The 12956-nt window shown below is 30.2% G+C and overlaps 1 protein-coding gene and 1 non-coding gene across 2 annotated transcripts; one reads left to right on the forward strand and one right to left on the reverse strand.

Moving 5' to 3' along the window:
• Nucleotides 1-1846: 1846 nt before the first annotated feature.
• Nucleotides 1847-3810, reverse strand: LOC131674348 (facilitated trehalose transporter Tret1-like). The gene is made up of 2 exons (XM_058952966.1): nucleotides 3764-3810; nucleotides 1847-3612 (listed from the first exon to the last, which is right to left on the reverse strand). Exons 1-2 carry the CDS (start codon nucleotides 3768-3770, stop codon nucleotides 2138-2140), a joined length of 1482 nt encoding a protein of 493 aa, XP_058808949.1. The 5' UTR covers nucleotides 3771-3810; the 3' UTR covers nucleotides 1847-2137.
• An 849-nt stretch (nucleotides 3811-4659) lies between these two features.
• On the forward strand, nucleotides 4660-4732 carry Trnar-acg (transfer RNA arginine (anticodon ACG)). Its single transcript has one exon. It is a non-coding gene; the product is annotated as a tRNA-Arg (tRNA).
• Nucleotides 4733-12956: the final 8224 nt, after the last annotated feature.

Raw genomic sequence — 12956 nt, forward strand, 5'->3', positions numbered from 1 at the left:
TGAATTTTTCTATAATTTTTCTGAGTCGATTTCCGGCTAAGTTCCTTCACCCGTTGCTATAACAGCAGAAAGGTACCGCTTAATTTAGTACGCAATAATATACTCCATTACGCTCTGAAGAAACTTGGTGGGAAGTCGACAAAAATTGACAAAATTATATAAAAAGAAAAAATTATAGAAAAACGTGATTAGCAAGGATAGCATTAACTTATTAATAATTTCGCGTAATTTAGTTTTTGTTGATCAAAAAATTAAAAAAGTTGAACACTCTCAGATAAGTAGAAATTGAATCTGTGTAGCGTTTTTTTAGAAATGAATGTAAGTTATTATTTATGTTAAAGTAGTTGCTGGATATTTGAAAAGTAACCCATGCTTATGGGTACAGCCTTTTTCAAAGCACAGTACTTCTTCAGTCTATGTTATATACTCATATTTTAGGTGCATATATCGCTGTCGTAATTAATAATATCCATTTTTTAACAAATAGTTATAATTATATTTTAATTGGATCGTAAAATTGCGCGTGAATTTTGCCAACGATTCAATGTTTTGTAAAAACCGTATTGAAACTCTACGCAGCTGCAATTTCTACTGATCAAGGAGTGTTCAACTTGTACAATTTTTTTATTAACAAAAATTAAATTGCGCAGAATTATTAATGAAATTTGCTATCCTTATTTTTTCCGATTCGATTTTCGTCTATTTCGACGACGTATCTTTATCAAGTAATGCAACAGCCGTTCAGTTATTCAATATTGATGCCGAATGAATTCATTATTTTAAAAAATTAATTAGGACGCATTTGAGAGTATTTTACAAGGAATACTTTGATATTCATACATACTAATATCATTATATTTGTTCTTGTAATAGAAAATTGATTATCGTTTTTAATTAAAAGTAGAAAATTATTAATATCTTTGGAACAATTGTATTTATTTATAAAACAAATTATTATTTATTTTCGTAAGGAGTATTTTGGAAGCAACTTTTAAAACTTTCGCAGGTTAATATTTATTAACAATATCGACTAACAATTTGTATCTACGCCAAGTCAATTTTTCTTTCCTACTCTCAACAATCCCCTCATCACGGCTTTTGAGTGGCGAGAGTCTATTTCGCTCTTATATTTCATCCGATTGTGGACAATTCTTAAAAGATATACAATTTGCTAATGAATATTTAGAAGTATGCAGAACAAGTTACACAACATTATATCTTCTTGTTTTTACACCTATAATAAACGGTTGACTTTGAAGTTTAATAACTCAAAAAGTAACTGACATGATTACACGTATGAAGCATAAAAAGTTACGTATCTCGAAGTACTCAAGGTAAATTGTGATAGATTACGAACAACAAATAGAATAACTCGACAATTGGAAAATATGTCGAAACGAGGCTTTATAATGTTAAATATTATTAATAAAAATCTATTAATTATATCTATTATAAAATATTATTAATAAAAAGGAATGATAATTAATTAAAATCATTAATTATCATCACTTTTTATCCTAGAATGCATTGTTTTTGAGAAAAATGTAAAAATAAGTCAAAAAATGAGATTCTTTTCGCTTGTTTTAGCTATAAACATTTATTGTACAAATATAACACAGTCTAAAGACGTGGAATTGAGATTAGCACTCTCTATGAAATTCTTGAGCGATCGCATATAAAATTTACCATGATCTCCGCACATCCACCCTTAATTGTAATACGACTGGACTATGTAGGAAAATGATTTATAGTATGAAAAATTACTATTTAAACATATTATATAGATATCTTCGTTTCTTGATACTCAGACAATGACTGGCGTTTTTGCCTTTTGTTCTTGCTCTCATGAAGGATTACCTTTACCAAATGATACGATAAGATTTCTACGAACGTTTTATTTGGTTATAGTAACAAAAAAGTTTATGCATTTTTAGTAAATGCATTGTATATCACGCAATGTTAAAACACGGAATTTTGACAATTTTGAAGCATATATATCGTATATTACAATCTGTTACAAAACTTTAAGATTCGGATGATGAACAAGATAATTGTAATGTATCGGTAATTATTTCATTTCTTTTGCAATCACAGAACGACCAAAAATATTCGAAGATTGTTTTCACTTTCAGGTTCTTTAAGACGTCGAATTCTTTGAAAATAGAAGTTCTATTTCTTTCATTGATTTATTTTTAGTATTTGGCAAAATAAAATAAAGTACAATTGTACCTATTAGGGTAAACGAGGAATAAATTAGAAAAGTTCTCCACGGTTGGAATGTTGAAAACATATATGGACATGCCTTTACCATAACGAAACTTATTATGCAATAATAATTTGTAATGATGCTAACTCCGACTTCTTTATGATTTACTGCAAAGAGTTCACTACAAAATGTCCATGGTAAAGGACCTAGACCTATTACAATAGTTAATTCGTGAACAAAAAGTAAAATTAGTTGACCCCAAGGTGTCCAAAAATTAAAATATATAGACAGTCCCAGTAAAAATAGAGTCAATGAACAAGATATTCCTGAAAATATCATCAACGTTCTCGTAGTAAATTGTTTTGCTAAAAAACATAAAATGATAGATCCGCCTACACGAAACGTATCTAAAATTAGTGTAGGTATGTATCCGTTTGTTGAGTTAGTAATTTCAGCTATAATTAGTGTACAATAAAAAGATACAGCAGCCATGCCGCTCATTTGTGCAGTTGTAAACAGTGCTATAAGGATACCTAATGGTTTCCAAAAACCAGGCGAATAAAATTTCATTATTCTAGATTCCTTAACTTTATTTTGTCTGAGTTCAAATTGAATTATTGAACAAATTGATTCAAATTCGTTGTCACTTGTTTTTCCTCTCAAAAATAACCACGATTTCAGTGCATTTTTCAATTTATTTTTATGAATTAACCAAATAGGACTTTCAGGCAAATGATAATTTGAAAAAAACGTAATGATTCCTAAACCTGCAGAAAATAATGCTGTTGTTCTCCAATGATACCAAGTACCTATTAAGTGGCATAACTCTATACCTACAGTAAATGACACGGTAAAAAGAGTATAAAAAATTGTTCGCAGCTTTGGAATAGCACATTCTCCTAAATACATGTATGTTAATCCTGTTATGATCCCTACACACACTCCACTCAAACTTCTACCAACTATAATATGGTAAGCATTATTTGCGAAAGCTATAATCATCCATGATACAGTAAATCCTGCTACTGATATCAATAAAATTGGTTTACGACCAAGTATATTGCTGGATGCGGCTAGAATCCAACAGCCAGGCATCATGAATAGTAACATTGATGAGGCTATCCATGATTGCGTATCTAGAGAGTCAACTATTAACTGCGGTCTCCCAAGTATTTCTCCATTTTCAAATTTTATATCATTTGTTTCATCGTTTTTTGTTGATTTCAATTGTTGGAGTGAAATAGCTGAATATCCATAAGCCATGCCTAGTAAAATCTGAACCAGCAAAAAATTTAACCACATAACCCATTGTCTTAAATAAATTTTCCGTTTGCTACAACCTTTATCTTGATCACTTTTGTTTTTTGTATTTTGAATAAGCTCTAGTACACTGTCCACTTCAATGCCTAAAGTATAATTAAAAAATTCTTTATTCATTTTTCGTTCAATAATAACATTGAAAAATAATTTATATATAAGTAGATATAAATGTGTAATCTCTTAGCTGAATGGATTTTATTTTACGGCGTTTATCGACTGCACATTTGTTTCACTTACTTTTCATGCTTAATGCAATTTTAACTTTGTCGTCTCATGGATGAAATGATACTTGATCTCGAAATTAAAAATGTAAATACAATTTATAAGCTACTTTATCATGATTGAAATATTGGATTTCTGATATGAACTTAGTTTATTAAATTATTATTACATGTTTGGACAAATCAATGTGCCATTCGGATAATATTCATAGATCATTCATAGATTTGTCACAAAGAGATAAAAATTAATACTTTTTTAAGCATTTTTGACAATTAGGGTATACAACTTAAGTACAGTTAACATTTTTCATAGAGAAAGGCGAGTAATTATGTTGACTTACTGAACTAATGATGGTTTTCCTTATTAGCACATTGTGCAATATTTAAGATAAAAAATTATCTTGTCAAAATATATCTATACAGACAGCATACTGAATGATGAAGAATTTCAACAGGTTTTATTTTCATAGAAAATGTAATATTTATGGTACAAAAGCAGTGGTGTTAAAAATGTAATATTTTTGGTGTTAGAGATATTCCACCAAATCTTTTTGTTTTCATCAATTAATTTGTTGAAAGGGTTATAAACAATTTAGCAGTTTGTATTAATTAGCTTACATAATTACCGACAGAAAATATTGCTGACACAATCTGCGCATAAATTATAATTATTTGATCAACGATTTATGTCACGTCGTACTCAAACAAGAATCCATAAATTGCTCTTTATCAGTGGAATTAATTTTGACATTTATACGGTGATACTATTCTAAAATTTTTATAGTTTAATCTAATAAAAAATTCAAGCCTGTATGTTCTTTTTCTATTTTTAATGTTCTATTTATAACGAAGACTAAAGCAGGCGAAAGTTAAAACTAATAAATACGTATATATTCTAAATGGGAGAATACGGGTCCTGTGGCGCAACGGATAACGCGTCTGACTACGGATCAGAAGATTCCAGGTTCGAATCCTGGCAGGATCGATGTTTTTTTTTTTTGCAAAACTATTTTAACTTTAATTATGACTAACATAATAGATTTCAAATTAACACGCGTCGAAAAAATTTGTAATTAACTTACAAATACCTATTGACACTTTACATTTGACAGAAAATCAGCTGATTTCAATAGACGCTGAAGATACTTAACCCCAATTATTAACTAATATTAAAATTATTATTTTGATTAATATTCTACAGTTTTTAAGTAAATTTATATTTCACCTTCAAAAATAAGCTTGTACCATTTTGAACAATTGTGCACATAAAATTATAAGTTTACTATGGATAATCTTTTATACTCGGTAATAAGATCGAGGTGATCATACGATATGAAATTATTGGAAGTCTGAATTAATCTGAATCATAAAAAACTTAAAAATTTTATAAATATGTTGAAAGTAGTTTAATCTCTCAAATTTAATCATTTTTATAAACTGTGAATACTGGATGATAGCTGCAATTCGTTCTTAAAAATATGAACGAAAGGTTTGACCTATATTTCATGAAATATATTAAAAGAGTCAACGAAGCAAAAAACTGTATTTAAATATTTTTAATAGATTGGAGATTCAAATATATATCACATATAGTGTTAAATAAAAATAGATAAAATCGCTTTCTATTTTGTAAGCTCGAAATATAACATCATGTATTTTGACCTCCTGAATTTGATTTTCGATGGTAGAGACCTGTAAGTGGTGAAACTAATTTGTTATCAACAAATTAATTGCTTAACGGTCATAACATTCTTTGTATTTGACTTGTCGAGTCGGCATGTCAAATGATTCTTTATTGAATAACGAATACGTCCATGTTTTTTAAATTTAAACTCAAAAAATATTCAGTAGAACCGGAGATATAATCAATCAACTAAATGAAATACTAGGACAATCTAATTTTTTATCGTTTAGGCTAAAACTTTTTGTCTATCAAAGCTATCGGTACGCGAGAAAAATGGAAATATTTGTTATTGCATAAGGAATCGACTGAATTTTTCTAATTGCAAAAAAGTTAAGTAGAACCGGATATATTGCAAATTATTTATACGAAAATTGTTCTTTTTCAGATGATTTGATTGCTTAAAAGCTCATAACTTTTTTCTTGCGTGAGCCCCGGATCTCCACTTTTCGCTAAATAATACTTTTTTAAATTAGAAATACGCTGGATTTGCAAAATTGCGAAAATAATAATTACAATCGAAGATATGACATATCGAATAAGTGAACATGTTCGACGTGCACATGATGGCCAGTGAATAGCGCAGGCAGCGATATGGGCGGAGCGGCCAGTCTGTTTCGTACTCGACACTCCACGCGATCCTTTCGATAATTATTCAAGAGTTATCAAAATTTTTGAATATATCATATTATATTTTGCTGTTAAACAATTTACAAATTATTCACGACAAACATCGTACGATTATATTAAGAACGATTCGGAGCAATTCAACTCAGGCAGTGTATAAAATAATTATAGACACGCTAATTTTTTCTGATAATAAAATTTCAATTCAAATTAAGAAAGAAGCATTGAATCCTAAAAAACGCTTAAAAAAATTTTTAATAACGCCCTGACTTTTTTCTGTCAATCATGTTAAAACTTGTTGACAGTAATGTTGACTGCGCACGCGTCTGCAAGCATGATCGTGCATTGAGAGCAATGTTATAAAAAAATTTTCTGCAATTATAGTAAAATTTACTATAAAATATAGTAACACAAGAGCATCCTAGAGTTTATAGAAAAATTTAATATATTTACGACAATTATTCCTAAGCCGATAATAATTTTTATTGAATACATATTAAAAATTATCATAATCACTAATAAAAAATACTATGGTTTTAGTAAAAAGTTTTAATTATAAAAATAAGAAAATACTGAAACAATATTCACAATGGATTTTAATAATTTTTACATAAATAATAGTACGTGTTGTTACAATTTTAGTAAATATTATAAAGGTTTGAATAATTTTTGTGTGCAACATAGTAATTTTCAAAAAGATTGGTGACATCATTGTGCTATATAGGCTATACGTCGCTATGCTATATACACATGCGTATGTTAGGTCAGTGTTTCGTGTATGACATGCAAGTTCCTGTAAGTATCAGCTTGATCGCAGTTTCGTCGGTGTAGTTCCACTAATAAACACCTGAGAGTAAGTATATAAATTAATAAAATTACAGTCTTAGTTGAGTTTTAATTGAAATTAATGGTGTTGGTGGCTTTCTTAATATTCCAAATTAATCATTATTTAGACCCGCATGAAGTATTCTAACCTTTTCATCTTGACCGTATCATTAAAGCATCCTTTTATTACATTCTGCAGTAGTGTACTGATTTTTAATAAATCTAGTAATAATGAAAAATGAAAACGACGGCGAGATAAAATATAAAAAATTGCAACGAAAATTTATGTATACCTTTATATACTAATATATGTTATGTTTTTCAGCTGGAAATTGAAGCTGCTGAGCAGAATGAAAATGTTGATAACAATAACCAACCTCCGCTAAATGTGCAAAACAAGGAGGCGGAGGAAATAATTGTCCTAGACACAGTACATACATTTGATTTAAATGCTGAAGACATAATTACTGAACATTTATTTCGTTTTTAGGACTTGCTTAAATACGTTAAAAAACGATAGTGGTGAAAAAGCTATTTCAAAGCAGCGCAAGGTGTGCATCGAAAAACAAATTCTCTTAAAAAGAATGATAAGATCAAACCTCACCAGATTAATTCTTGCTAGAGAAAAGAATAGATTGATAAGAGATATTTTTGAAAATGATTGTTTACAGAAATTTTTTTAAGTAAATATATGTAGAATCTTAAATAAACTTAGTCTTTTAAGCAATAACACACACACACACGCACGCACGCACGCACGCACGCACATATACATTATAACGTGCTAAAAATACAAGATAATATAAGCTTATTAAGGAGGGTGGCACAGTGATTGGGAATATTAAAATTTATGGACTGAAATTTGCGGACGACATTGTTATGGTCGCGGACACGCCAGAAGGGTTACAGGATATGCTACGAAGTATGGAGAGGTACAGCGGGAAGAATGAAATGGAAGTTAACACCAAGAAGACCAAGGTGATGGTTTGCAGAAGAGGAGGGATCATTGGGAAGAATTTATGCTGGAAATATGGGGGACGGAACTAGAAGTGGTCAAGGAGTATAAATATTTGGGTTACTGGTTCACAGAGAGGGGAGGAAATGGAGCTCATACTAAATACATGGCGAAAAAGGCAAGGAAAGCTTTAGATGCCGCATGGGGGATCATGAAAAGGGCAAGACTAAGCTCTATAAAGAAGAGACTCCATCTGTTGAAAGTCATGGGAAAATCAGGGGGCTTATACGGAGCGGAAATATGGGGTTGGGAACAGCAAGAAGTAATGGAAAGGATTCAAGCAAAAATGGGAAGGATGATTTTAGGGATAAATAGGAACACTCCTAACTACATATGGAGAATGGAGTTAGGACTAGGAAGCCTAAGGCTGGAGACGCTAAAGAGAGTGGGGAATTACATAGCAAGGATAATAGGAATGGAAGAGAATAGACTACCTAAGATTTGCTTGAGAGAAGAATTAAGGGCCATAAGCAACAGAGAACCTACGAGATGGGGAAGGGATTGGGAAGAGGCGATGAAATCGGTAGGAGACGGAGTAACGTTGGAGCAGTTAAGGGAAGACATGGGGAGTGAAGAATGGCTGGGTAGATTAGAGATGGCAGTGAAAATATTGGCGGAACAGGAATTGCAAGATAACTGGAACAGGATTGATAAATCAGGGTACTGGAAATACTACAGAACATGGAAGGTAGTGATCGGATTGGAAAATTATTGGCAGGAGAAGGGAACTGCAGGCTACTTGAAAGATCAATGGGCAAGGATAAGATGTGGAAGCATTAGCTTGGAGGGAGAAAAAGGGTTTAAGGATAGGGGATGTAGGTTATGTAAAGACGAAGAATGAAGTCAATAACGATGCAGAAATACTAAAACGTCTTATAACAGGTGACGAAACATGGGTTTACGGATATGATGTCGAAACTAAGAATTTAATACAAATTCTTTGATCCATTTTTTTCACAAACGAAAATCGCCGAGCTCGAAAAACACGTCTAACGTTAGCGACTGCCACTTAAAAAGTAAGCAAGGAATATTGCTGAAAATTTTATCGTACTTCAGGGGCATGTGTACCAACATAATAAAAAAAAATTTTATACAAGCGGACTCTCCAAACCCGCGAAATTTAAAAATTCTCGTTACTTTTTGAACACACCTAGTATAAGCTTATTAAACTGATTATTCCTTCAAGAATTACAAAGAATCGTTTTGAAACATTGGCTGATGAAATTGTATCTATCTTCAAGAGTGAAAATAAAGCAACTTATTTTCAAGCATTTGTATGTGACAAAGGGACAACTGTGGTGGCTAGTGAGAAATTGTAGAACCATTACAATTATCTAAAAAAATGTTTACGAAATGACCAATTGTTGAAAAATAAATTGACTGGACGACCGACAAATATTTTGACGGACAATAAACTTGAAAATGGTAATAATTTACGTTTATCTATTTATATTATATAATAAAAGTTAATTTATAAATTTAATAATATTTATAAGTATATTATTTTATTGTATATAGGTGACGATGATTGGCTTCTTAATCATTTAGAACCTTGCGAAGAAGTAGTTGAAAAATGGAAATCATCTTATGAAGTTCGAAGATATTATCTTTCTAATTCTGAGTTCACTGTTTACTCGTACATGAGTAAATTCCCATATTGAAAAACGCAATCAGGAAGAGAACTGATAATTTATAAAAATCAATTTCTTTCAAATTAAATTATAATATCTTATATTATGTTTTATAAATGTTCTTTTTCTAGTTTTCAATTGATCGCAACTTATTACTTCCAAATAATCACTTTATTGAAAAAGAGCGATGGGAAAAAGTCAGACATTTTTTACTGGCAACTATTGAACAAGAAACGAATATCCTAAATGTTGATGAACTTGTTCTGATAAGTTTATTGTCTTCTGGTTAATTTAATTCAGGTTAAATAAATTAATTTTGATTTTTCCTTGTGTCTTAATTTTGATTTTGATATTTTCATTAGTAAATAGATAGTAAAGAAAATAGTTATTCTTTTAAAAAAAATAATAGACAAATTTAGAATTGTAGATATGCTATATAGAAATTATAAATGTTTAAACTTAATTGTAAAAATTATTAATCTGGTTGTGATTACTAAGTTATTTATTAATTCGATTTTTTCATTATTTGAGGAATAAAACTCACTACTCAATTACGAAAGCAATAAGTTTTTGAATAATATTTAACGACGTATTTTGTAAATTTGATTGGCTTATTTCAGATCAATTAGATTTTTTATTATTTTATTCATTGTGCTATATAATACAGCCAAAAAGAAGCGGCAAAAGGAAGCGATCAGAAAATATAGAACCTTTTAAACTATCTTTACAAGAACGTAGAGAATCGTTCATTTCAAAACTCGAGGTAATTATATTAGCTATGTATGGGCTTTTAAATATTTACTTTGCTAACTCTACATGGATTCTTTTAAACTCCCTCATTAAAATTTTATACTGAATGTTAAATGCTACCTTATTAACAGAGAACGAATGAAATTGAGCCAACACTACAATCTATGAAAGTCAGGTATATTCAAGATCATAATAAGTTTCAGACCTTCCTTGTTGCCGTTGGACCTGCTGTCAATATCGAAAAGTACTACATTGCAGTCAACGAAAAATTATTTGAAAGTGCTATCATATTAGATGATATAGAGTTGGCTTTTGATATATTTTTTAGCTTGGACTGTCAGTATCTAAAAAAAAACTGAAATCATATGGTGCTTTTTACAAAAACTGTTACTGTCTATTGATCTTTCAAGTGACAGTATAACGATTGATAGTTCTGCTCTGATAGGCCATATTCATAATGTATAAATAGAATAATAGTTATAAGTAAAAATAGTTATAAAATAGTTATAAATAAACACGGAGTCAATCCATTGTAATATTTGTAGTGATTCTTTTACAAATTATAAATTATTACTATGCCACATAGGAAAATATCACAATGATAGTAATTTTCGATGTTTTGTCCAAAATTATTATAGAATATATTCTTATTTTCCATCGTTCCGAAAACACGTAACTAAAAATTATAATGAACTTTTAAGGGATACTAAAAAAATGTTGAAAATCAATTGTAAACGGTCATTCGTACCGTTCACTTCTGTTACCACCGACCAAGCTCTTGAGCAAACCTTTAATCGTTCATTTAAAAGTACGTACATCTGGTGTCATAAGTATAACAAAAAAAAGGAAACAGTAGCGGTATGGGATATAACTTATCATAAATTTTTGTCGATAATTAGTTATTTTAAGGATGTGAAATATTTCACTAATGATGATGACGAGTTACAAGTCTATCATAACTTTTCAAAATCGGCTACTGCAAAGTCTGAAAGTGCAGTGAGTAAAAATCTTCGATACTTGGAAGATAAATGTAAACCCTTTTATGCCAGGCACGCATGTATTGAGAATGATAGTCACGAATGAGTTCGTACAATCTGAAGTTGCCAACGAAATACTTAGTATTTTTGACAAGGGAATTAAGTTGTATGAAGAGTTTAGAGTTGAAAGATTCCGCAATAAAACAAAATCACTTACAGATTCCGTAAAAAAATTCAGCTTCCCAAATTTTAAAAGCGTCATCAATTCTGATAGTTCAAAAACAGTAAAAAAAATGACGTGGGAAATAAAAAGAATAATAGCTCTTGCGATTAAACGTGGCTATCCTTTAATTAAACTATTGAAATACAAACTGACGGATAAAAATCAATTATTTGAGATCGATGCACTTTTCAAAAAGCAAGGGGATAAGAGTTTATTAATAAAAACGATGAAATAAGTTTTGAAAAAATTTGAAATCGGTTCGTCAGAAAATGGCAATGAGAAGTATTTAATAATAGACATGATGCTAGTCTTGCGACAAACTCCACAGGTGGATCTCAAAACTTTCAAAGAGCTTTTATAAATTTATGTCTTATAAAGCTTCTAAGCAGAACTCTAAGCGCATCGATGTCGTGTTTGACTCTTATTTTGACAGATCTATTAAATCGTTTGAGCACTTAAAAAGGAATCTAGTTGATGTCATTGTTTACCATAATCTCTCGCCCGACAGAGCTTTACCGAAACAAGAAGCGGCGTTTTAGGGGTCAACAGAAAAGAAATTGTTGCTACAAAACTTTTTGAAAGATGAAATATTATCCCATGCAAAGTTTTCTTCTCTAGAATTAGTATTCAGCACGATCAATGATGCACTCTCGACAATTTTATCTGTGATTTGAAGATGCTACAAAGACCAGACATTGAAGAAGCAGATGTAAAATTCATGTTCCATGTAAAACACGCAGGGCTATAAAAATATAAGTATATCTAATATTTTTTAAACACAGATGTAATTGTACTATATCTGCAATTTTCTAGAATTTTTGTTTAAAATGGTTTAGTGGAAAATTCTTTTAACAAACATATTTTAACCAACAAATTTATAATCTTAATCTTATTACACGTTTTATATAATTTGATATGTAGACACTTTGGGTGAGAGCAGAATCTGTAAAATATATAAGAGATAATTCATTATATACATTACCAAAACACTATGGTGATTTATTTTGTTCAATGTTGCTTGCTTTACATCACTTGACTGGAGATGATTATACCAAGTTGGTACAAAAACATTGACGTTGAAAGTGAATTCTACAAAATACTTGCTCAATTTCAGACGAGGTAAAAGAAAGCTCTGTTTTTATTATTATTGCTTACATTTATATATTTTATTTTCATATTCAAACAAATCAAAACGTTCGATGAACTTCATGATTACTTATATAATCATGGAAAAGTTTGGAAAGTTGCTGCCTACGATTCTATGCGATATCCTCAGAGCTTTTTATGTTGTGCATTGTTAAACTTAATGTTTTGAGGAGAAAGTTGTGAAGTTGAATCCTAAATCATTTGATTGAACTGAAGACAATAATTTATTGATGCCTGAGAAAGTTCAAATATTAATACCACCGCCAAATGAATTGATACGCAATTATTCAGAGCAGCAATGTATTACCAAAATGGAATATCAAAATGGAGTACC

The sequence above is a fragment of the Phymastichus coffea genome, unplaced genomic scaffold, assembly GCF_024137745.1.
Source record: "Phymastichus coffea isolate CEN01 unplaced genomic scaffold, Cenicafe_Pcof_1.1 PCOF00233, whole genome shotgun sequence".
NCBI lineage: Eukaryota > Metazoa > Arthropoda > Insecta > Hymenoptera > Eulophidae > Phymastichus > Phymastichus coffea.